Raw genomic sequence first — 27418 nt, forward strand, 5'->3', positions numbered from 1 at the left:
TGAAGCTTGACATGTATTAAGTGTGTTTTTTTAGCTTCAGCTGAAAGATGTTTTATTTGCACAATGCAGTAACGTTATCAATGGAAATGCCTTTTTCCAGTTGTGGAAAATTTAAGTGCACAGTTCACAATCGTAGCTAAATTCAAGCCACCAGACAGGTTTTTTTTTACTTACTCCTACCTCCCACAATAATAAAACTTCCAGCAAAAGAATCAGTAAAACATATTATTGCCTTCATGCTACTATATTTATAAAGCTTAGGTAAAACTTCTTAATTCTTATATTGAAATTAGTCAAGAGTTTAGCTGATCAAAGCAATGTTCAAATTATCAAACTTATTCCATTTTCAATTTATTTTCCAGAAGATTTGTAGTTATTGCCAGGTTGGTAGTCTTTTAAAAAAAATCATGTGAGTTGAAAGAACACAGGAATTGCTGTGGCTACACGTCAACATCTAAAGAAAAAGCCTGCACTGAATGTCAATGGAAAGCTCTACACACTACTTGACATCTGATCTTGCTAGTCGTTCTTTGTTTTCAACCCCATTAAAACTATTTTTGTTAGCGTGTGGCGATAATTATAGCAAGCATTTCGTACAATTGTTTATGCTTGCTGAAGAATTAAAATACTCAGAATATTTATGACAATTCAGCAGGGAAGAAATAAAAGATTTACGTGCATCACATCTCTGCAAATTCTTTTTTGAGCAAACAGATCTGCCTTTGTCTTTCTCTGTGTGAGGACAGTTGTGAGTAATGATGCTGTCTAGAAGACAGCTCTACAATAGAGAGTTAAGCTCCTCTGTTGCTATTCTGTCAGTTTGGTTGGGTCGATACAGAATATTGAAGTGCAGCTGCAGCAGTTCTGCGCTTCTGCCAACTCGTATTCTGCTGCTCCAATCAATGAGGAATGACTAATGTCCTGGCCACACCTCAAGGCTATTAGAGAGCATGATCTCTGGCATAGAAGTGGCCACCTCATCCAATCTAAGGGTACACAGCCCAGCAGCAAGAATTTTTGATTTTGAAGGGAGGAAGCTAATCAGCTCTTCAAATTGGAGTCCTTATCGTTCTACTTTCTATCAAACAGCCAATTAATCATTACACGTAAGGTAGACTTGCCAGTAGAAAGTCAACAACATTTGATGGCAGTTACTTAATTAAAAAGACATTCGGTAGATACATTTTGTCCTACTATGAAATTTTTAATTGGCACCATAGTTAAAATTATAAATGGAGACAATGGAATGATCAAAACTATTACCATCTGCAAAGTTGCAACAGTCGGAACTCTATGGTTACGAGGGAAATATTAAACAAAATATTCCTGCTTAGACTAACTTTAATTGCTATTAACTTTACATCAAGTAATGAGGCATGACTGGTAGAAAATGTAGCAAGTAAGAGATACTGCATTTCCTTTTATGTTTAAGAAGCGGGTTCAATCCACATGCTAAGTTTTATATCCCATCAATACAAACTAACAATGAAGCATTCTATAATATTGAGTTTTATTTCTGAAAACCAATGGCAAATTATCTTTCATTGCATGTAATAACTATATTACAATCATCAATCTATCAAGGAGAATATCTTTGTCCAACACGTGTAGGAGCTTCTGTTTATCCAGATCTGCAATGATATGGTACTAAGTTACACAGAGCAGGGAGGTTTCACATACAATCCTTAGTCTGTATTGAGTTAACTGATTTCTATGACTCTTGTGGTCATTGGAGCACAGGAATCACTGCTGCGTGGTAAGCCATGATCACAATGGAATTCATTATCATCTCCAATATTCCATTTCAGACATTGGCAAAAGATATTTGAGGCCCAGGATCTCAAACCCGAGATTATGAATTTCATTGTCTATTTATGCCTTTGTTGAGAAGAGGCTCCCTAGGTGTGGAAAATGGCTCACATTCTCCAAGATCTCACCACTGATTTAACTAATGAGAAGAGGTTTTGTGCTATGGGACTGGCTGGAAGTGGACTTTCCAGGTGTTAAGTGAATGGCCCATTTTCTCATGTGTTTCAGGAGAAGGCTTTGACAATGACCTGGGATTCAGTTTGTGAGTGAGTGCACACACAAGTGCCACCCGCACACTGAAACTCTATGAGAGAGGTCAGACTGAATTTTGGCTTGGATTGAAGGCAGAATCAGCTGAACAGTTTTCAGTTTGTTCTGTAGATTATCTCCATGGTTGTGGGTAATTTACTGGAGACACGGGTGTTATTGCAGTGAGGAAAATGGAGAAGAGAGTAAATGCAATGACTCAGCCTGTTTGATCCCAGTTTTCACTGAGAGGGGGTCTGTGGTAGTTTTCTTGATGAGGATCACACCTTGCATGTCATTATGGAGTAACCAAAGGATGGTGATAAATTTCCAAGGGGAGCCATGTTTGAAGGGGAGACTCCGCCTTCACGGCTAACTGAATCAAAAAGTAATTGTGAGGTTGGAAAAGACCATGTAAAATGGTTAGTGCTGATCTTTGAACTTTTCTTGACCGTGATGTGCAGGGGTGCCTTTCGATGAGCGGGAACTGCACTATGGAAGGAATTCCTCAGCCATGGGGAGGAGGCAGTTGAGGAGGATTCTTGCAACGATCTTCCCTGTGGCACATTGCAGGCACATTCCTTTGTAGTTTCCACAACCGGACTTATCTCTTTGTGAATATAGCCACGATCCCCCGGTATGCACTCCTCTTCCTAAGTGAGGGATTTGAGGTTGTGCAGCCTTAATGGGACTGTATCTCCGTCATGTTTCAGAATATCAGCAGGGATGCCATTTACTCCATGGGTTTTGTCATTTTTCAGCTATTAAAGGGCTTTTTTGACTTCACTTCGGGTGGGAGGGGTGGGGCTGTAGCGCTGAGATTGAGCTGGATGGGTTTTGAGGAATGGAGTTGAGGATGTTTGAATTGAAGATAGAATCTCAGTTGAGGAGTTCTACAAAATGTTCCCTTCAGTGATCACGGACTGCTTCCCTGACCTTGCTGAGATCCTCTCTATGCTTGGCTCTTAATAGGGTTACCCTTGAGTAATAGGGTGCTTGTATTTGACTTTTAGGTCTATCAGGCTGTATGAGCACACTGTATCTCTGAGTGGCTGGAGGCTGAGAGGTTGATAGTAAGACACTAACTCAGAACAGCCACCTTGGTGGGGTCACAGAGACCATTGATGGTAATTTCCTTGCAGCATTGCTTTTGTTGCCTCTGTTATTTGCCTGATGGAAATTGTAGACTGGATAAGGCAGTGAGATTGGTCCAGCAGTCATCAGTACCTGTCATGGCACAGGTGATATGGACATCTCTGTGCTCCTTTTCTGAATGATGATGTAGTTAAGCATATGCCAGTGTTTGGACTGTGAGCACTGTGCTGGGATCTTGTACTTATCTTGCTAGCAGAACAAGGTGTTGGTTATGACAAGCTCATGTTATAGACATTTTGTCAGGAGTGGGACTCCACTGGAGTTTGTTTTCTCTACTCTTTCTTTAGCCTACCCTACCCTTCCAGAGATTCACATCTTTCTTGACTCTGATATTGAAGTCTTCACAGAAGATTGGTTGTTGCCTGCTAGGACTCAGGCAGATTGCTCAAGACAGTGTAGAATTTGTCTCATCCTTTGTCTCATCTGCACGCTGCAATCCTGTTGGCACATATATTGTCGTCTTTCTTCTTTTTCAGCTTTTTCCATGTTACATGGGGTCACTACAATGCTGGTTGCTCAGCTGGGTGTTAACCATCAGTGTCTGAATTTGGCAGGCTATTTTACGGGTGAATTCCTGCCATTAGACTTCCCCTTTCCAGAGCTGGGAACCAGAGCATGGCTTACCAGGAGTCCCTTCCACTCTTAATGCCCTCTTAATAGGCACATTGGAACAATTTGTAGGTTGACTTGTCTGGTCATTTTATGAACATATCTCTGTTAAGTCCTGGAGTGGGACTCAGATGAAGACCTTCTGGCTCAGAGACAGGGACACTACCCACTGCACCACAAGATCTCCACAAATATACTGTTACCTTTAACATTATGAAAGCCAGCTAATAATGTGTGAAAGTATAGCCTGTTCTTCAGAGGACATCATAAACTAAACATTGACTGCAAATGAGATCCTTGAGCCAATGGACCCCATACTATATAACTTCTTTAGAATCACAGGAGGCCATTCGGCCCATTGAGTCTGTACCAACCACAATCTCACCCAGGATCTATTCCTGTAACCCCACACATTTACCCTGGTAAGCCCCCTGACACCAGGGTCAATTTAGCACAGCTAATCCACCCAACCCGCGTGTCTTTGGACTGTGGGAGGAAACCAGAAGAAATCCACGCAGACATGGGGAGAACATGCAAACTCCACACAGACTGTGACTCAAGGCCGGAATTGAACCTGGGTCCCTGGTACTGTGAGGCAGCTGATGGAAGCCCAATCTAGCCTGACCTAACTTGGGCTGCCAGTCCAACCTGAACCCTCCTGGCCTAACCCCTGGTAAATCTGAAGTGCATCAGTATAGAACTATCTGTGTAATTCACATAGCAACCTCCCTTTTCAATGCAAAGTTGTTCTATCCATTTCATTTTTCTGCCTTTGAAAAAAGCTTGTATATAAACCTGTCCAATATTTCAACAGTACCGAGAAGGTGCTGCAGCACACTACTGCTTGGGGCTCAGTCTTCATGAGTATAGCTTTGGTAGGAATTAATAAAATATTCTATGCCTTTGAAAGGATGACCAAGGTAAGGGAAGCAACTCAACTGTATTTGTGGGAAGAGGAAGAACATATTTAATGTTGTCAGGTTTTTTTAACATGATTGCAATTTGATGATGCAACAAACAGAAAATGGCCATACATGTTTAACTATGGTCATAACAATAAGAGTTGTGCATGTGAGGGTAAACACATCGCACTGGATATTACACTGAGGAAGGCCTCTCCACATCTTGGTATAAGTTTCAAGGGCAAGCTCACCTCCTCTCAGCCAGCTCACTTTGATATCATTTTAAAAGCAATGATCCTTTCATTAGTATGGCGGGGTGGGAGGATCTTCATCCCTCTTCAGGAAGAAGTAACACCTCATAGCACTGCCAGCCAACTGGAGGTCTGAACTCTGCTCACCAGCAGGAGCAGTAACACTGTCGGTGCTGCAGGCAGACCAGGGCGGTGGTGTTCAGTACTGGGCCCAGATGTTCCGATACATACCCAGATCTTGCAGGACCCACTGAGGGATGGGGCAGGGAACATTCTTAGACAGGAAAGATAGATGTTGTGTGGCAAAACTTTGAGAGAGGGTTCTTAGATTGACACTAGGAAAGAAGTATCAGCTTTCCCCTACCTTTTCATTGGCCAGCAGTCTCCAGTGTTAAATCTACTAGTGTACACATTGGGCGCAGCCTATTGTATTGGAGCAGCAGCAGGACGAAGCACTTAATTTGGGGTTAATTGGCCACTTAAGGGCCTCAATTGGACCACGAGCCTGTCCGGCTGCCTGTAAAATCATGGAGGAAGTGGGGGGCGAGTGGACCATGGCAGTACATTGCTGATGGTCCACTGCCTGTTTTTCTATCCACAGACAACCCATAGAATTCAGCCCATACTTAATTATTTAATCAGTTGTAATGATAGTTGAGACAAGTCGGAGCAGTAGACGTTGGCATGTGCTGTTAGCAGGAGTTCGATTGAGGCTTTGAGCAGAATTTGGGCTCCCAGAGGGAATCATTAGATTAATAGCACAAATGAGAAACACAGACCCCACAAATCTGTCACTCATTATTTCCAGCAGTACTCTGCTGAAACTTTGAAATGTTGCTGTTCCTTTAAACAACTAATTCACAGACGTGACTGTGCACAATGAACTCAATTTTCAAATTACTTTCCGCCCACATGCAAAACTTCAGGGTTTTTTTACTTGCCCTTTAGAAAGTTTTGCTTTGCTTTGGACCAAAACTCTGAGTGGTGGATAATCCTGAGGAAAGATTTGTGAACACATTTCGTCATTCTTGTTCACCAGCTCTCTCACATCAGCTGTTTGGTTAAATTTAATGGAGAGAAGAAAGTAGGAAACTTAGATTTTGCTTTATTCAATGCCTTATAATTTGCTTTATTTAGCATTTGTAACCCCAGGATATTTTCTTAATATCTTTTCACAACTTTAGCATATGAAAATGTGCAGAAATATTTACATTTGTGGGATGTATTATTCTTGCTTCAAATAAAATGCCTTTTTAAAAATTGGTAATGTTCAGTTATATTCTTCAGACATGAAGGAACCTACAAACCAGCCGCCAAATCTACTCCCTTAAAGGTTCAAATATGCTCAGTTGTAAATCAAGTTATGTTGGAAATGTGGTGTGTTTGCTTAACATAGTGTTTTACTTTTTCTTGAGAGAGCATAACCTTTGTTGGACTGAATTTGATTCCTATAATCACAAATACCAGAACATTCTGTAATAAGGCAATGCCAATTAACAATAAAATATGTTCTATACTAAAAACATTGAGTGCGACTGACTTTTTCTTCATTTGCCGTACCTTCTGAACATGTGTCATCACTGCTAATGCTGAGTCGTTCTGCGTTGCCCTGGACGTACTTGTTGTACAACTTTATTCTCAATGCCCAGCTTAAATCTGGTTGTCTAACAGTATTTTTTAGACGGCGCCTCGCATTTGCAAACCAGTTGGAAACCTATTTGAAAAACATGAGAGTTTGTTTAAAAGAATGGTTATTTGATAACAAAGTATGAGTTCCAAAAATTTTGGTTAAAAAAGTCATGCAGGAGCACTGATTGACTTGCATGTTGTTGATTATAGACATAAACACACATTATTACATTTTATATGAGCATCATATGCCAATTCATAAACATAAATAATTTCTTCATGACAAACCTTTATGCAACATGTGTTAGACAAAAATAACATGTCACTAACTCATGATGTTCCCACAGATGTTTTTATAATGGCACCAGACTCAAATTCCAGTGAATATTTATTTGGTTTTCTAGGATGAGATTCTAAACTTTGACTCACTTTTTTAGAAATATCTAAAACAATTGTTACAACTCCAGCGACAACTAGTCAAAAACATGAGGTTTCCATTTTTAATCATTGAAGTTAATCAAGGTAAGCAAAACAATATGTCGACAATTGTGTTGAAGCTTTCATGCGTCCGAGGAATGGGATTGTTGTCAGTGCAGGCTCGATGGCCTGAATGGCCTTCCTCTGCACTGAATCATGGAATCATAGAATCCCTACAATGCAGAAGGAGGTCAAGTGGCCCATCAAGCCTGCACTGACAACAATCCCACCCTATCCCCATAATCCCACATATTTACCTTGCTAATCCCCCCCAAAACTAAGGTCAATTTAGCATGGCCAATCAACCGAACTAGCATATCTTTGGAGTGTGAGAGGAAATCAGAGCACCAGAGGAAACCCATGCAGACAAGGGGAGAATGTGCAGACTCCGCACTGTTGGGATTCTATGAAATAAATAAGAATACAGCTTCAGAAAATGTCTCATTTTTATTATGGCCTTTCGCATGTGAGTTTGGAGATTTTGGATACATTTGGCATAATGCTATTCAGTTGCCCTATCCATTCACAGAATGAAAGGGTTAAAATGAGTCAGTGGAGTTAAATAGATAAGCTTTCATGGCAGCTGGGCCACCATATGTTGATGCACTGAGGCGCATTACTTGGCTGCTCACTTGAAGCAGAACTTGCTTTGAGCTCTGCACAGATAGTACAATGGAACGTGGCAGGGAAGGCTTCATGCTGATTGTGGTCACTGGGGGAAGCTGAAGAGTTCAGCTAACCAGCAGCAAGCACAGTCTTGCCAATTGGAAGAAGTACTGAGCTTTAAAAAAAAGCCAAGCAAATCTGGGACCTGCTTGCAGATGTTATCGAGCACTGCAAAGATACTTTAAAAATTATGAGAAATTGAATTTTGATTGAATCATTGTTGGATGATGATAAAATGAATGATTGATTTTATAAAAAGCAGAATATCAAATTTGCTGCAATTAAACAACGATCAAAAGAATTTGTCTGTCCCTTGTAAATAGGGAACAGCAATATGGCAAAAGGGAAAAACAGAAAATTACGGACAATAATAGTTGGGTTAATTTAGGTTTAGGTTTTAACCTGACCTGTTCTATCCACCTAACAGCCTGGAAAACAATCAATGTTCAGTCTGGCCAGTTACCAGCCCTTTAGTCTCCCTCAATCATCAGCTAAATGATGGATGGTGTCATTTACAGCACTGTCAAGTGACAATTACTCAGAAACAACATGCCCATTTTGAGTTCCTTCAGGGCCACTTGGCTCCAAACCTCATTCCAGCTTTGGTCCAAACATCACAAATCATCTAAATTGCAATGATGATGTGAGAGAATAATTGGCCTTGACATCTGAGGTTGAATTTTATGTGCCCCTGGCAGGCGTGTTTCTAGCAGGGAGGGGCACGTAAAATCAGGAATCACTAGCTTCCCACCTCCATCTCACCCCAATGATACAAGGGTGCGCGCCCAAATCAACACCCCGCCCACCATATTTAAATGAACAGTTGAGGGTCAATTAGGCTTGTTATCTAGCCTATTGACCCTGATCATGTGGGCCGGATTGCCCCAGCCTTCCCCCACTCTGTGCTGTGTTTCACAGCAGTGGGAGATGGTACATTGCTCACTTGCGGCAGGATCTTATGGTCCCGCTATTGTCAAAAAGGTTAAACGCACCCCTCACGATTGGGTACACTGTCAGCTGGTCCATAAGATCACACCAGCAAAAACGCCAGCAAGGTTAAGGTGTATGCTTCCTGCCATTAAAAGTTTGGCTTGGGCAGGAGGGTGGTAGTGGGCAGCTCAGAAGGTTCAGTCATTGGGAGCTGCCCTTTGCCGATCACAAAGCAGTCCCCTTAGGTTGAATCTGCTCCCCTTCCTTCCAAGCCCCTAACCTGACCCCACCCAAAATTGGTGCAAGACTTCAGACTTAACCGCTTTGAGGATCCAAAGTATTGGATCCTCATCAACATTCCTGAAAACAGCCATAGTTGCCTTTCTGGCATTGCTGGGATTGATGAAGCTGCTGGCTGGCAATTCCAGAGGGTGGGTCTTTCATTCCAATGAAAGGCCAAAGTCCCAGTTGGCCCTCATTAATCAGCCCTGCAGCACTTTATGGCTGTGAAGCATACTGGCTCCAAACCAAAGTGGTTTCTCGGGGAGGTCATCCTGTTTGCCACCACCACAATATTATTCAGCTCAGGACAGCATTTGACTCAGTGTGGCATCAAGAAGCCCTGATAAAAATGAAACTGAGGAAAACTCTCCATTAGTTGGAGTCATACCTAACAAAAAGGAAAATGTGTATGTTTGTTGGAAGCCTCGAGATATCCCAGCAGGCCTTTCATAGGATAATGCCCTCGGCTCAAACACCATAGGTGCTTCATCAATGACCTTTCCTCTAACATTAGTCAGAAGTTGAGATGTTCGCGCAACATTGTTTGCATAATGTTCAGCACCATTCGCAATTCCTCAGATACCGTACCCACATGCAGCAAGACCTGGACAACATTCAGTATCGGGCTGATAAATGGCAAGTAGCATTCGTGCCAACAAGTGCCAAGAAATGACCATGTTCAACAAGAGACAATATAACCACCTCCGCTTGACATTCAATGGCATTATCATTGCTGGATCCCTCATTATCAATGTCTTGGCAATTACCTTTACTCAGCCATATAAATACTGAAGCTACAAGAGAAGGTCAGAGATTTTAGTGTATGGAAAGTAATTCACCTTCTGACTCCTTAGAGCCCACCTACCTAGTGAATACTAGGCACAAGTCAGGCGTTAATGGAAAACTTTCCACTTGCCTGAGTGAATACAGCTCCCACAATATTCAAGAAATTCAATACATCCAAAAGAAAGCAGCTGGCTTCATGGGCACCCCATAGACCATCTTAAACATTTGTTCTCTCCACCACCAATGCATAGTGGCTGCAGTTACCATAAACAAGATGCACTGCGGCAACTCACTAAGGCACCTTCAACAACAGGCACATGGGAATATCACCACTTACAAGTCCCTTTCAAGTCATATGCCATTCTGGCTTGGAACTATCACTGTTCCTTCACTGTGACTGGGTCAAAATCCTGCAATCCCCTTCAAAGCAGGTGTACCTGTGGTCCAAGAAGGAAGCTCACCACCACACTCTTTAGACAATTAGGGTTTGCAATAAATACTGCCTTGCTAGTGATGCCCACATCCAATGAACAAATGAAAAATATTACTCACTTAATAATTTATTTGTTATTAAATAAATACACGGGGTAGGTCCTGCCTCACAAATTTGATTGAATTCTTTGAGGAGGTAACTAAGTGTGAAGGTAGAGCAGTTGATGTCATATACATGGATTTTAGTAAGGCGTTTGACAAGGTTCCCCTTGGTAGGCTCATGAAGCAGATAAGGAGGTGTGGGATAGAAGGAAGTTTGGCCGATTGGATAAGTAACTGGCTGTCTCATAAAAGACACAGGGTGGCGGTGGAAGGAAATTTTTCAGACTGGAGGCCAGTTACCAGTGGTGTACCACAGGGATCAGTGCTGGGTCCGCTGCTAGTTGTGATTTTTATCAATGGCTCAGAAGAGGGGGTGAAGGATGGGTTAGTAAATTTGCTGATGACACCAAGATTGGTGGAGTAGTGGATGAGGTGGAGGGCTCTTGTAGGCTGCAAAGAGACATTGATAGGATGCAGAGCTGGGCCGAAAAGTGGCAGATGGAGTTTAACCCTGATAAGTGTGTGGTGACTCATTTTGGTAGGACAAACTTGATTGCAGATTATAGGGTCAACAGTAGGGTTCTGAGGAATGTGGCAGAGCAGAGAGATCTTGGGGTTCATATCCACAGATCTCGGAAAGTTGCCACTCAAGTGGATAGAGCTGTGAAGAAGGCTTATATTGTGTTAGCATTTATTAGTCAGTGACTAGTGGTGTGCCACAGGGATCAGTGACTAGTGGCATGCCGCAGGGGTCAGTGACTAATGGCGTGCCGCAGGGATCAGTGCTGGGGCCTCAACTGTTTACCATATACATAGACGATCTGGAGGAGGGGATTGAGTGTAGGGTAACAAAGTTTGAGGATGACACAAAGATGAGTAGGAAAGCAAATTGCGTGGAGGACACAGAAAGTCTGCAGAGAGATTTGGATAGGCTAAGTGAGTGGGCAAGGATCTGGCAGATGGAGTATAGCGTTGGCAAGTGTGAGGTTATCCACTTTGAAAGGAATAATAGTAAAATGGACTATTATTTAAACGGTGAAAAATCACAACATGCTACGGTGCAGAGGGACCTGGGGGTCCTTGTGCATGAATCACAAAAACTCAGTTTGCAGGTGCAACAGGCGATCAAGAAGGCGAATGAAATGTTGGCCTTTATCGCGAGGGGGATGGATTGTAAAAGCAGGGAGGTCTTGCTGCAATTGTACAAGGTACTGGTGAAGCTGCACCTAGAGTACTGTGTACAATATTGGTCCCCTTATTTAAGAAAGGATATATTAGCTTTGGAGGGGCTTCAGAAAAGGTTCACCAGGTTGATTCCGGAGATGAGGGGGTTAGCTTATGAGGAGAGATTGAGTAGACTGGACCTGTACTCATTGGAGTATGGAAGGTTGAGGGGAGATCTTATAGAGACATATAAGATAATGAAGGGGCTTGACAGGATAGAAGCAGCGAGGTTATTTCCACTAAGGGGCACAGCCTCAAAATACAGGGGGAGTCAATTTAGAACAGAGTTGAGGAGGAACTTCTTCTCCCAGAGGGTAGTGAATCTTTGGAATTCTCTGCCCATTGAAGCAGTAGAGGTTACCTCGTTAAATGTATTTAAGTCACAGATAGATAGATTTTTAACCAATAAGGGAATTAAGGGTTATGGGAGATAGGTGGATAAGTGGAATTGAGCCACTATCAGATCAGCCATGATCTTATTGAATGGCGGAGCAGGTTCGAGGGGCTAGATGGCCTACTTGTGTTCTTATTTCTTATGGTCTTATTAACAGGGGGTTTGAGTTTAAGAGCTGAGGGGTAATGCTGCAACTATACCAGACATTGATGAGACCACATTTTGAATATTATGTTCAGTTCTGGTCGCCTCATTATGTGAAGGATGTGGAAGCATTGGAGAGAGTGCAGAGGAGATTTACCAGAATGCTTCCTGGTTTTGAGGGTAGGTCTTATGAGGAAAAGTTGAGGGAGCTGGGGCTTTTCTCTTTAGAGCAGAGGAGGATGAGAGGTGACTTAATAGACGTTTATAAGATGACGAGGGGGATTGATAGAGTGGACGAGCAGAGTCTATTTCCTTGAGTGGATGTAACTGTTACTAGGGGGCATAACTATAAAGTTCATGGTGGGAGATATAGGAGGGATGTCCAAGGTAGATTCTTCACTCAGAGTGGTTGGGGTGTGGAATGCACTGCCTGCTGTGATAGTGGAGTCGGACACTTTAGGAACTTTCAAGCGGTTATTGGATAGGCACATGGAGCACACCAGAATAATAGGGAGTGGGAAAGTTTGATCTTGGGTTTAGACATAGCTCAGCACAACATTGAGGGCTGAGGGGCCTATACTGTGCTGTACTGTTCTATGTTATAACAATGATTATTACTTAGTTGCAGAATTTATTTTAGAATCTATATGACTAATTTGTTTTCTCTGCATATTTTGGAGCCAAAACAAAATATATAGTTTAGTATAAACAACTGACAAAAATATTAAAGCAAGGCATTGTGCGTGGCATTCATGAACAGGTTTTTAACATGAGGAAAGGAAATAAAATACAGCACAATGGAATTTGTAATATACTATCCAATCTGGATCTTCACAATTATTGCAAGTAAAAAAGGATGAAAGTAATATCTGAGAACGGTGAGACAGAGAAATTTAATGTAAGAAATGTAGAGCCCAATGGATTTGGTTCAAATTGTCAGCTGTCAAAAGACCTACAGTGGGGAAATATGGAAGACAAAGATAATGAACTCAAAAAGAAACATCACTTTTGGGAAATTCTGAGAGCACTGGAAACTGACTTCTGTATCAGTTACATCTGAACACTTGTTACTGTCTCATTGGACTGCTCAGCCTTATTGAAGTAGCTGTAGTTATTTAGCAGTATTTATTGAGAGGATAGGCTCACATTGCCTAGGTTTCACATTGGTTGCAGCATAAACTGCAGCTGGTGGAAAGACAGCACTATGAAGCTTTTTTAAAAAATAATGTCTCCAAAGATCCAGCAATCAAAGCCAGTCCAGAAGAGGACAGCTGCACATATTAGACCTGCATAGGTGAAGGCACAATTAGCCTGAGCATAAAGCAATTCACTAATGATTCTGGCACTCTGAAGCTGGTACTGGTGTCAGATTAGTAACTGCTATTTGAAGGCTGCACTAACCACATTAATATATCAAATTATATCAATATCCTCAGCAATTGTCAAATCTACCATGTTTAAAATTATCTTTTGTTGTCATTAAAAATGTAAGCTGCCTGATTTTCTCTGTAATGAATTTATTTCTGATTTTAAGTGTATCAAAAGAGCCAGCCAGTATGCTACCAGATTCGGTGAATGTGAATTAGCTTTAGGTATGTGTAGAAGGGAAAGTGGCATGTAACAGGCGCAGATAAAATTACCTATTCGTCTGAGCATTGCTGGGTATGATTCTAATTTTCAACCCTTTTCAGTGCAACAGTATTTTAAGGTCAATAAAATTGGCTACAATTCGGTGACCTGAACTCAAGGAAACCGGAGTGTTCAAAGCAATTGACATTGACGATCATTAAGTGATATATTAGCAAATATATCCACAGTGACATTTACAACGTTATTGAGTAACTATTTAATTGCTGAGTGTAATTATTGATCTAGGAATGGGGTGACGGGTGGCAGGTACTATGTTTTTCTATGCCTGTTTTGATTGCCAGCTTATACAGGAACATCACTTTCACATAAATATTATTGAGAAATGCCCCTAAGCACCTGCGTAAACAGAATATCAAAAAAGAGAACAACGGACATCGTTCTTCTTTACATCCGTCAAAATGACAAATCTGTCGATTCTGGTTTGCAGTCAGCATTTTTAGGTGACTGGACTACATTAAAATGTGACTTAGTCTTTATTTCCCAGCCTAGTAAGCAGGCGGTGGTCGGACGCGAACACTCCCCGGGCGGACGGGCAGGCAGGTTCTTTGGGAGCTGCCAGATGTCAGACTCTGGATTGAAATCTCTCTGTACCGGGCCCACCGGATGGACAACAGTGGGCAGAAACTACACGGTAGCATTTCAGTCGGCTCGTGCGCCAGAAGCCAAGGTGTCAATTGCAACATCGCAACACTTCTGCCTAATTCATATATAACACGAAATGACGAGTTTCTTCCATGGATATGTCTTGTAAAATGAGCAAAATGCTGCGGATACTGGAATCCGGAACAGGAACCGAAGTTGCTGATTTTTTTCCCCCCAGCATTCTTTCTGTTCTTGTCACTTTTCGATCCAGTGTCAAACTGTTACTGAAGTTGCCTGACCTCTGCTCGGTCACAGCTGATGCTGCCATCACTTTGAAAAAGACGGAATTATTGCAGAGGGGCCACCATCTCATTGAGATGATTATTGCGTACAAGGAAAGACTAGAAAACAAAAACAGCCGGGATGGCACTGATCCAATTCATCACCCCATTCCCTAAAATTGGTGTGAGGAAGACGCGTGTTTAAACTGGGGTGCAAATGAAATCTGAGCATCCTCAGAATGGTTGGGAAGCCGTCAGTAGATGGCACTGCAAAATGTCCTTTCTCAAGATTCTAGCCTGAAGCCCCCAAATTGATTTAACAGAAGCAGTAAATATTTATAAAAACAACATCGCAGAATTTAATCCATGTAACGTCCAAGAACTGCCTAGATGTTAACAGTTGTAAGTCGCCTTGACCGAGAATTACAACATACAAATTGTTTGGAAATAGAGAACTCGTTTTCAGACTCAAACTGGGATGTAAAGTCTTTGTGTGGAATGGTGGTGTTCTGTAAATAAATCCTTCACACATATTACAAACTCAATCTGAATGTATTTCTGTCTAACCGATGAATGATTCGCTCAGTCTTTTCTTTGATGTAACAGGTGAATTGCAACGGGAACAAAGAAATGGTTAACAGTACGTTTTTAAAAATATATATTTTTCCGGTATAGTCTTAACTGCGGTGTCCTAAATCATGATTGACAGTGCGATAGTTTCAGAAGGACCTGTGAAAATACATCTGGTAAACTGGTCCAGAGATACTTAATTTGTTATTGTGTTAAAGGAGTAGTTTTTTTCTGTCAACATAGCAATAAGATCACGCATATTAATATCAGCAGTAAAACTGGGAAAATGAATGGATATGGAAATTAATACTGCCAGTTTGGAGCATTATAAGCTATTGAGTTTTATGAATGTTCATTTTTTCATTTCCCTCGCTGGACCACTTGCTCCTGTTTTAGCACAATGGTACTTAATATAAAGAGAACAAAGAACAACACAAAAGCTTTGACAAAGGGTCATCTGGACTCGAAACATCAACTCGTTTCTCTCCTTACAGATGCTGCCAGACCTGCTGAGATTTTCCAGCGTTTTCTCTTCTGCGGTTCCAGCATCCGCAGTATTTTGTTATTATTAAAGAACAATACAGCACAGGAACAGGCCCTTCGGCTCACCAAGCCAGCACTGATACGGGGTTTCTATTCCTCTGTTTGCCTCTCAATGTTGCTAATGTGCCTGCCTCCATCACCTCCACTGGCAGTGTATTTCAGGCACACATCACCCTCTGTGTGAACAGCTTTCCCTACATCTCCCCTAAACTTATCCCCCTCACCTTAAACCTTTTGGAGTTGAATATGTTGTATGTAGAGTTGCGAATAATCGTACTTGCTAAACATTACTATTATTGGGTGTGAAATGTGTGTATGTATGGCACAATATCATCTTAAACTACACCTTGTCACATTACAAAGACGTTTAAGAAATTCTTAGAATCATAGAATCCCTTTGGTACAGAAGGAGGCACCAGGGCCTATTCCCATAACTCCAGGCATTTAGCCGGCTATTCCCTCTGAAGGGTCAATTTATCATGGCCAATCAGCCTAACCTGTACGTTTTAGGAGTGTGGGAGGAAACCCACGCAGACACGGGGAGAGCGTGCAAACCCCACACAGCAATGACCCGAGGCTAGAATTGACCCCATGTCCCTGGCGCTGTGAGGCAGCAGTGCTAACCACTGTGTGCCACTGTGCCGTCCATTTCTTGTCAACATAAGGAATGTTGGAATAACATTGATCAGGATAAATCTGTATAACGGTGTGAGGGTTCCAGATGAAATCAGTTAGATGACTGTGCACCTGGATAAGTATTGAGTTTCACCAGTTTAAATAGCTAACATGAGTTTATCATTTAACCTTTTGTGATTGCCTTAAAACAGACAGGCGCATAAATTGTCATTGTCACAGACCATAACCTGAAATGTATTTGTACTCCAAACCTCTATGAGGGAGGAATTAAATCCATTAAACAGACTTCCTCCCGCTTAACCTGCAGTGGGTTAGATCATTTCGAAATCCAGTCTGCTGGAGTTCAGTAGACAAAACTTACACATTGCAATTTCAATCACGATTTCAAAAATGCAGAAACATTTAGCAGCCTGGCCTTAAATAAAATAGTTTAATTCCTGCATTTCAAATATAAGAATATACAAAAGTCTTTGCGGTTACACACCAATTATGGAAATGTTCTAAGTATCGTGTGCGCTTAATCGACTCACTATTCTGTGATCGCCACTGTCACAATTCCCCCACACGTCCTGCCTCTCAGTTTCAATAAGGTTTCTCTCTACCTTCAATATCACTGGTAAAACACACCTTCCACTGATATACCTGGACTAACTTACAAGCAATGGCAATATAATAAACCGAATGATAAAATCAGAATATCATTGCAGTTTATTATCAGGGCAGCGGATTTACACTTTTTTATTGCAAGGCACTCACACGGATAACCCTGAGAGTTACACGTACTGAAGAGGGATCGACATCCAGAAAGTAATCTACTGGTATAGTGTATCTGGTAAAAAAAAAAGCGACCTTACTTGTACCAGGGTCATTTGGGATCCGAGTGCCAGAAGGATCTTCTCCGTTTTAGTTGGGTAGGGATTGTCCCGGTGTTTGTAGAGCCATTGCTTCAGGGGACGAGCCATATCCTGAAGAGCCTGGCGTTTGTGTCTGACTTTTCCTCCTCCCTGTCGAGAGCTGCAAACAGTTCAAGGTACAGGTTTCAATCAGTAAAAAAAACAGCTCAAACCAGTCGATGCAACTATCCCTCTGAAAATGTAATTTACTTGAAAGAATCTAATAATTTCAGTTCACGCGATGGCCTCTGAGTGGCCGTGCACACATTGTATATAGGGCGTTGCATTGTATCCTTGGCTGCACTTTCCCGCAATCGCTCAGCGCACCATAATCTCTTAGCAAGCTAGTCACATTGATGCGTCAATTACTGGACATAATAGTTTGTCTTTCGACTAGTGTTAAAAATTCACTTTGTTGAGGGAAGAACGGTAACAAAAATGTGTGCAGTTTTAAAAATATTAAACCTTATTTCCCGCAGTAGGTGCACCTCAGGACTAACAGCAAAATCCAACCCACAGCAGTAATAAATTGCCACAATAAAACTGTACAAATTAAATCGGAGTCCCCGGGTTTGACTTTTTTTAAAAATGTTATCATATTTCTGGTGATTTAGTTGTGGGATAGAAATCAATTTCAGGTTAATCGTGGATCTGAGGGCCCGCGGGAATGTTTCTGTGCATGGGGGAGAAGCATTCTCAGGAAGGTTTTTCTGTTATCGGTGCACCGAATTTCAGCACAGAACCAGACCATTCAGCCCAACTGGTCCGTACTGGTATTTAAATCTTTCAGTTTCATTTCAGCTGAAGTTTCTCAGCAACCTGATAAGGCTCTGTCTCAATGAAGGTTTCACATCCATAATTGCTGCTTCTCCAGTTGCGCGCCCTTAAGTAGTGCTTGTTTCTGACCCAATACTCACATAAAAGGACACTGGCATTGATATAGCACTTATCATCAACTCGCGTGTTACAGCTAATGAAGTAGTTTTGAAATGGAATTACTGTGATAGGACATGCGACAGAGAACAGCAAGCGCCCACAAATAGTAATGTGATATTTTTGATTTGATTTATTATCACATGTATTGGAATGCAGTTAAAAGTATTGTTTCTTGTACGCCATACAAAACATACATGCCTTGTATAGCGCGTAGAGTACATAGGGGAGAAGGAAAGGAGAGGGTGCAGAATGCAGTGTTACAGTCATAGCTAGAAGGTAGAGAGATTAATATGTGTTATGTTAGTGATGCTGACTGAAAGATAAGACCATAAGCGGTAGGAGCAGAAGTAGGCCATTCAGTCCATCGAGTCTGCTTCTCCATTCAAGGATCGGTCATGTCCGATCTGAAATGATAATCCCTAACCCCACCTTCCCTCTTTATCCCCATAACCAATGACCTCTTTACTAATGCTGATATAATATTATAATATTGTAAGTATGTGGATATGCTGTGTTTGCATGGATGTAAGCCCTGCATGTGATTAGTAGGTGGATTTGCGATGCCTGTGCAGTATGTCCTTGGCCGAGGGACATGATGTGAATCGTGTCTGCTGCGTTTGTCCGTTCAGTACGAAGTCTCACACCAAGATAATTTTGTCCATTCAAGCTGAATGCTGTAGGTGTCGCTGTGCAGCCGAAGGCGGGACATGCACTTATTACAGACACTTGTATTGTGGCACACTGATGATGATACTTCTGACTCACATTCCCTTCAATGCTGCCAGGCTGTCGCGGTATTGCTAAACTTTCGCAATCCACATTCATGACACCACCTCCACCTCCCTCCCCCACCCCCTCTCCCGTCACACCCAAACCACTTGTCATCAGACATCCTTGCTACCCGATATTCACGGTTACAATTGTTTTGTGTTTGAGATGGAATTCTTATCTCTCTTCTCATGGAAAATGTGTTTTTAGTGAACGCGATAATCTCTTTAGAATAAAAATATGGCAATTTTCTTGAAATCCATAATAATTGCCACTGAAACTTTTCTTTTAAAATATTGATTTGTTTGTGCCAATAAAATTTGAGGTAATTGAAACACATGCATATAAATTAGTGACAAATGACTACCATATAACATTGATTTAAATATACATATGATATGTGTGTATATCTGATATCATGCATGTGTATGGACATGTATCGAACACCATGCATGTAAATGTACAAATGACATCTGAGATCATGCATGTGTATGTGCATATATCAAATGTCATGCATGTGTATGTACATGTATCAGATACATGCATGTACATATAATACCTGCTATCATGTATGTGTATGTACACATGATGTCTGATTATCCTTGAACTGTTTTGAAGTTTTACCTGTGAAGGTTGCTGCAGCTATGAATTTCGAGGAGTTAAGTGTCATTGCTATTTAGACTCTCCTATCGCGTTGCAATTGTTTGAGTGCCTGGTGCAATGAGGCATTGCTTAAAACATAATCAATAATAGGTCTCCCATTATTAACAACGGTATGAAAGAGTAATTTGAACGTGTTCAAATCACTTGAGTTTTTTAAAAAAGTAAACATATAAGCATAAAAATAAAGATTAACAGAAAGGTGTTGTGTTTCCAATGGTAAAGTGGGATGGGTAGACAGTACATGTTTACTAATCCGAACAACTGTGATGATATAATCAGAAACTCGTGATTACATCTCCAGAAACATAACTGTCAAACTTGGCGAAACGTGGAATGTGTTGTTTTAAATCTCATGTACATGTGCTGCGGATTACTTTGCAGATACTGTACTCCACACTGCCTGCTGCACTTTCCCTGCACGAGACATACATCCCGTCCTGCTTTGGGGACGTGTTCTCAGTATTTAGGGGCAGAAGCGGATTGTTTATACCGGCAAAACACAATTCCGGCTTCCCCGATGTCAGTGCATCAAGGGTGCAGTGCACGGATGAAGTGTGATTAGGTTCCGCTAACCCACTTCTTCCCCCCACAGACACTCGTTAAATACATACCTCGAATACAAAACTGAGATTAAAAACATGGTCATACCCAGACCTCCTGTGTCGTAGGCCTCTCTGGCTTCTCCCAGACGGACTGTCGGGCATCACCAGCTCCTGGTGCTGTTCCTCCATGACTTCCATATAGGTCCTGCTGTTCCTCTCAACCTCACTCGCCTTTTCTTTGAAAATGACCTGGTTGGTAAATTTATTAAACACGATGGCGTTCATCTTTGTACCTTCCCCGTGTCAGCCTCACCGGCGGGTGAAAAGTGTCGGTGAATCGGGGATCGAACCTGGTTTACTGGAGGCAAAGGATAAAAAGAATCGTGGGTTACTTCAAAAGCAAAAAAAACTGAAAGGGTCCTCGATGCCGTGTAAATGAAGGCGCAATGAAACCCCATGCACAGAAGAAGGAACCGGCCGTGTGCCAAAATAGACAAAATGCAGACCATTCAGACTGAATGCTGGTGTTATTCACTTGCCCAGCTAACGAGAGTTTGTTTTTCTACACCGTGTTGTTTACAACCCTTAAATATCCGCGAGATTAAAAAAGAGCGAAAGGAAATCTGCAGATGAAACTTTTTTTTAGGGACTGACCACATTTCATTATTCGATCACCCGCTGAGATTCCTAGGTTAAGATATAGAGAATAAAATAATCCTATTTGTGAAATGAAATACAATTTGTTGGAACCTCTCCCCCCAGTATCGGCCAGAATAAATTCCTGCGGCCTGTGATCTGGGGGATACAAATCACATAAACATGTGGAAACAAGAAAAATGGTTACGTTTAATGGGCCACTTTACAGCATTACAGACCAAACGCGTGTCCAGTTCACATCTTGTCCTCGATTGCTCGCTTGACTGCAGCGGACCCGCGGAACAGTCAAAACTTGCCTCGCCAAAGCCAAGTAAAGATATTTAATGGTTTCCAGTAAACGGTAAATTCCCGGGACAGCTGCACAAGATCGTTTCTTTTTAGGACCGCCAATGCCTTGTGGACACATTAATAGGAAAAAAAAGGCTTTTTGGTGATTAATGTTCCTTACGTGTGTGTTTGGAGGCAGCGCGGGTGCTGATCCAGACAGGGCTCCCATTCAGAGCGGGCTGTTAGATATTATTGAGTGAGGAACATTGCGGTGCGCACATTGACAATGTGCGTGGGCAGTTCGGTATGGTGGGCTGGGAATGTTTACTCCATCTATCGAAGTTTGCACAGCATTCTCCGATTCATTGTATGTGTGTCTCTCTCTCTGCCTCGCCCTCTGGGAATAACTTTCAGACACAGACAGAAAAGACCCAACACGTGTCTGCCGTCTGATCAGATAATAGTCCAATTGTTCCTTCGCAGCCTGTCTCTTACCTGCGGCTCCGCATTACATACTCATCCCGCTACATCCCAGCGCCTCTCCTGAGATTGGTTTAACCAAAACAGTCTCTCTGGTCAAATGATGTTTAATTAGAGGGGGGAGTGTAGACAGTTAGTGACCCCCCCCCCCCCACCACCGCCACCACCAGACTGAGATCACAGTATATAAATGGCCTGTCAGTCGCATTTGGAGGGGCTGTTACCTTCCCCGTGCCTTCTGGAGAAATGGGCAGTTGATATGTTGATAAGATTTTAAACCGCAAGCAAGCCCGCACATCAGCTGCTCGGCCCCCGCCAGCTCCAAGTCAAAATGCGATCAGCAAACAACTTGTAACAAACCACTTTCTCCCTCGCCCGGCGAACATTTTGCCCACCCAGTCGCCAACCCTTTTCAGACCCACAACCCCCTTCCCCTGTTCAGATCACCCCTGTGGAATGTGACAGGTTTCAAAAAGATTTCTTGAAGCCTCCCTGTCACTAATATAAACACATCCGACCGAGAACATGCTTGTTGCCTGTTGACAGACGATAATATCTTGTTCCACCAACAAACACCCCCAGTGGAAAGCATGCAGAGAAGGAGTGAGTGTACCTGGTTTGGTGTTTTAGGAAGGATCCGGTCAGTGTGGTAAAGCGATAAGAGTAGGTAGTAATCCAGCTCCTGTGTGCAATTGTATTCCCATTTCACATCGCTTGTCAGGCTGACTGAAGTGAAACCGCACGGACCACGCTCGCCTCTCTCCTATTTACCCTGATGGCAGCCCGGACCCCGGAACCTGAATAAACAGCACTGACCATGTTTCCCAGCTGCTCTGCCTAGTCTGTGAACATAGACGGGCTGCGTTACACAGGTTCCGGGAAGGTGCAGCGGGAGGCTGGCTCTGCCTGTTTTACAGGATCCTGTTCGCCCACTCCTAAATATAGCGCGCTTATTTCATTTCCAGCGAGAACATTTCCGTTCTAAATAAAGTGACCTGGTGCATTTTCGTTCCATTTTCCTCCGTCAAATGCAGCACTAAAAATATATTCACCCATGTTTTCGAAAATGCCCTAGAATCCAGGAATTGACATGGATAACATCGACTGGATTGGATTTTCCAAAACACATTTCCCGGTCAATTTATCACAGAGTTTTGTCTTAAATTAATATTTTGTCTTAAATTTACCCTTGAATCATGTTTCAGGTCTTATTTCCTTTTTGCACACTTCATATATATACATATATACATACATATATGGAGAAGTGTACAAAATTATATACATATTTATGTCATTCGCATTTGGAGATGCTGTGTCGTGCTTTTAAAATTCATATTCCAGCTTATATTCATGCCGGAGAGACATCCTCATTAAAGGACCAGACAGAATCTGCACTTCAATGTGAAATATCGAATATAGTGTTCAATCGGGAAATTCCGTTCTCTTGAAGATAAATTAATTGAAATACGAATGATAAAAGTTCGTTTCTAATGTGTTGTCTGGTGTATGCATCAGAAATCGCGGGCGATTCTCTAACACCTTGAGTAGCCGGGTTATATTGAGATTAGACTGATTCTCTTGCAAGAAGATTGCCCTCCTATGAAACGGAACCATGAATAAAATTCAAAACTTCGGCAAAAATTAGAAGCGGCACAGGAATAACAGCGCGAGGCGTGTATAAATTAACACATTTACAAACTTGTCGGAGGAGGGGAATTTTCCGAATCAGGAATCGATCCTATTTGCGGGAGAGTGTTCAATATAGCAATTTGAAATGAGAAGGTGTAAATTCAGGATCACATTTTTTTTTCATCGTCGATAGTCAGTTATTTTCTATTCCTTTCGTTGAATTAACCACGGACGTTCTTTAAAAAAAACTATTGGATACCAAACCATTGTGGAAAGCTAATTATTGGATGAAGGTTGCTTTATAAAATCGTGCGAGTTTATTGGGCTGGTGGTCGTGGTGTTAATTAACTTCAAGAAGTACTGTTCAGCAAAGGCTACGGAGTAGGATAGATGGGTGCTTGATGGCAGATGCAGACACGATGGGCCGGATGGCCTATTTGGTGCTGTAAAACTCTAGGACTCAAAGACTATTAATTATCCCTGAGGGCGACTTAAACCAGCTCAAGTTTATCCTCGCCATGCACGAATTATGCTGATTAGTGGATCGAACATCCACAATTCTTTTGATTAAAATCATTGTTTATTTTCTAGAACAAAAGAGCGTCAAAATGTTCTTGAATATCTGCGAGTGCTGAGTGCAAGTGGTATTATGAATTTGACCTTATTTTTATACGAGGTGACATTCAACTGAATCCAACCTCGTTGTCATAGTGATTGTGGAAGAAATGATTTCTCTCAGGACTCGGGGTTTATGTACACTGATTGAACACAGCGGTTAATGTGACGGGGCAGTCAGCGACCCGCTGAAGTCATTGCAAACACAAACGTAACACAAGTCGAGTTTGAAATGCTCCAAGTAAAAACTCAAACATTGGGAGCACACAGTGGGTCCGTCAGCACTAAGAGAAGGAACTCTGGAGTCTCTATCCCTTGCGAACACACACACACACGCCTATAGCTTCCACTAAAGCGATACATTGACAAATGGAGCCGTGTGATCGGCGCTTCTGTGCAAATTTAGAATCTCTAAATTGCACGGTCGTTAAAGCAGAGAAATGTATATCCCGAAAAGGTGCAACGATGGCTATAGGATGCCAGGAATGGTTTACGAGGGTCGCACTCAAAGAGTAGGAAAATTAAGATATTTATAACCGCGGTGAGGTGGCCCGGGTAAAAACTATTAGAGCCAGCGAAATCGTCCCGTGAAAGAATAGTGAGATGGTAAATAAAATCTCATGCCACAGGCGGCATCAGCATTGACACCACAATTAAAAAGACAATCCTATCTTTTGAGGGTTGGCATACGCTGATCAATCGCCTCCCGTATTATTTTGATAGCATTTAGTTTTATCCTCTTGCTTCCTTATTTTGGGAGATGCCGATCCAACTGGGCCCCCCGCCCTCCCCCCTTCTCCCCGGTAATCCTGTTTCATGGCCACTGTTTTGATCTATCCTGTGAAATTCGTCACTTCGGATCGGACAGGACAAGACGGGAAGATGATTTCAGATCACAATTTATTCAAACTCACGCCGCTTCTTACTTTCAGTCCTGATTTGATTTTGTCAATTTCAAGTGACATGAACGTTGGGAATTAATTAAATAACGCGTTGCCCACAAAGACAGGACATGTTTTGATGGACGGTCTTGTAAAAGGTATCAGTCTTTCGCCAACAGTGCTCTGTCCTTAGGGACAAAACAAGTGTGTAATGCAAAAAACAACAGTGTATGTGGGCTGCTGATTTGGCGCGACTGAGAGTGGGAATAGCAACAGAAGAGAGAAAAACATTCTTCCGATTGATTTTGAACAGTGTCAACACTCGCCATAACCGCGGGCTCTCTGTGTAAGCAGGATTAAGTGGAACACTAAATAAATAAAGAACTTCCCATTAGTTGTCACTTCAGCAGGTCCTCCCGAACAGATAAACCAGGATGTCAAACGGTCGTAACCATCTCACGACAGAAGCCTGGAGTTTGGGGGGTGGGGGGGGGGGGGGTACTCTCTTGCATTAAGCTATTGGTTTGTGTGGAGTACGGTCTCTGAGAGCCGGGGACAATGTTTGCATTTGATCATTTAACTCTGGTAACGGGATTGGTTCCCGTTTAATGCAACAACAACAAAAAACCAAGACCTGCTAAATAAAAATCTGGCTTGTCAAGTGGAATCACGGAAGGACTTGATTAAGTTTGCCCAGGAATAATCTAAAACTGAGCATCTGTATTTTTTTCTTGCGGGGAGCTGTATAAACGGAGTCGTATGTGCAAAACTAACGCTGTAACACGGAGCGGGCGAAACTAGGTTGTAAGTTATTTTCCCAGCTTTCACTCACATCTAGTGGAAGACTTCTGTCACTTTAATGCATTAACAAAATGAAAGCTATGTTCTTCATATCCATATTGCCAGGTTTCCCTGCTGTCTCACACATACACACGCGATGCGGATTATCTGAACGCGCGCGACGCCGTCCTTCTTTGCATCTGGAATAGATTTAGCAATAAACCGCACCGATTAGCAGTGTAGTTTATGTTGATTTATGCAGATTTATTTCGGAGGAGTTGCACACTGTGGAATGCACTCAAACCTGGAGCTCCTATCACGGTAACCGGGTGTTCCTTTAAACAATGAAATGTCGTATTTAGCAACTTAATTGACGTGGAATGATCCGGCCTAAGGTGCGATGAGAGATAGCTTACTGCAATTTACACGATTTATGATATCCAGTTATCTGAACTGGAGCATGCCGCACTTTGTCACCAACTTTGATGTCTCTCTAATTGCGCCACTTCGCCTTTTAAGACAACAAAAACTTAACATTTTCATAATCAGTGTGATAAACTATCATGTTACAGTTAGTGAGAACACCGGCAGGTTTTAGCTAATAAACAAATCTGATTGTTTCTGTCTCAGAGTGATGCCTTTGGAAAGGTATCCTGTTACAATGAGAACATGTACTGCACCCCATGTTCCTTGTCGGGCGAATCCAGACTCAGTACCGCAGAAGTGATGGGAGCCAGGCTCTGATCTTCCTGCTCAATTCGGGTGAGATGGGTTGGGAAAGGATCTTTTAGATTCAGATTTATGATGCGAACATAAAATGCTGTCCTCTTGCAGGGAGAACTGGAATCTCATGGACCGCATTCCTAGGTTGAAGACATTAATTCATATCTTCCACTGACCGTGTTTTTTTTAAAATTGCTTGACTATGATATAACTATGTGAAAATAAAACTTGAGCATCCACCGGTGTCTGCAGTAGTCCGAATATGCCAGTGGCAGGTCATTCCTATTTGAGTGATTGATTGCGTGGCGTCCCAGCCTCTGTGATTAATGCTGCACTTAATTATTAATTGGATAAGAATCACACTTTTAAACCAGGCATATATCATACATCGACTAACGAGCATGCCCACTTAATAGAACTGTAGGTTTTCATTTTAATTTCAAATCAATTTCAGTCGACGCCTGCAATGCACAGCAGGCCTGTTAACCTCAGTAAAGGGGGAAAGAGACTGGGTTAAAAATCCAGCAATGTTAAAACTCTGTTTGCATTCCTGGAGCTTTCCGATTTTTAAAGTTCATAGTTTCATTCTTTTTTTTGTTCCTATACTTCATTGGATATGTACACACGAACTAAGTTTTAAAGTGAATGAGATGTTTTCAAGTTTTAAAATGGACGAATCAGCCACTTCAGTCACAATGGAGAATTTCAATATAGAATTGACAGACACCCTGGGGGCAGCCCATCGACCCCACAGACGGACAGATGCCATCGTTAAGTCTTGGAAATGTATTTACATTTTGAGTGCGATATATTTCTGTACAGTTGAATGGCGATAATTACTCTGACAAGAGTTACCAGTTTCGATCATATTTTCTCCAAAGTGTATAGTATAACAGGCTGATTGTAAAACCTTGACAATTCATAAAGAAAATCTTAATTAAAAAGGCAGAGAAGGGTTCATAGCGCAATATGAGTGCTTTGATTTCCAGTTTCATGGTGTTTTGACTGCTTTCGTCCGGTGAGCATTAAAACGGAAGATTAATCAGAGGAACATGCTTGGCTCATGTGTTGCTCTTTAGTATTATCCTTGGATCCGAAATGAAAAGAAATGCTTTGGTAGACTGGAATTCCATGAATGGATCGGATTCGTGCTATTTGGAGCCGACTATGTCCTTCAAGGATCTCGTCATGCGGAACTTTCCACAGATTGCTGCATGTAGGTACAGATTAATATCAGCTGGTGTTCAGGGGAAAGTGTTGGGAACCATGATTAGGGAAATGGTG

The 27418-nt window shown here is 42.0% G+C and overlaps 1 protein-coding gene across 3 annotated transcripts in view; it reads right to left on the reverse strand.

The window, feature by feature from the left end:
- Positions 1 to 22232, reverse strand: part of mkxa (mohawk homeobox a) — a 59952-nt gene extending 37720 nt beyond the window's left edge. For 2 of the 3 annotated variants that reach the window (XR_013889847.1, XM_080217353.1), the window contains exons 1-4: positions 22120 to 22232; positions 20209 to 20460; positions 17155 to 17314; positions 6533 to 6686 (exon numbers count right to left, since the gene is read on the reverse strand). Coding sequence is in view for 2 of the 3 variants with exons in the window: in XM_080217353.1 (XP_080073479.1) it covers positions 6533 to 6686; positions 17155 to 17314; positions 20209 to 20387 (493 nt within the window). In the remaining variant the exon portion in view is untranslated. Of the gene's footprint in view, positions 1 to 6532; positions 6687 to 17154; positions 17315 to 20208; positions 20461 to 21207; positions 21273 to 22119 lie in introns of those variants that run through there. The other variant, XM_080217359.1, reaches the window with a different exon arrangement.
- Between the last annotated feature and the right edge of the window lie 5186 nt (positions 22233 to 27418).

The sequence above is a fragment of the Carcharhinus amblyrhynchos genome, chromosome 2, assembly GCF_965287045.1.
Source record: "Carcharhinus amblyrhynchos chromosome 2, sCarAmb.v2.hapA, whole genome shotgun sequence".
In the NCBI taxonomy this organism is placed as follows: domain Eukaryota; kingdom Metazoa; phylum Chordata; class Chondrichthyes; order Carcharhiniformes; family Carcharhinidae; genus Carcharhinus; species Carcharhinus amblyrhynchos.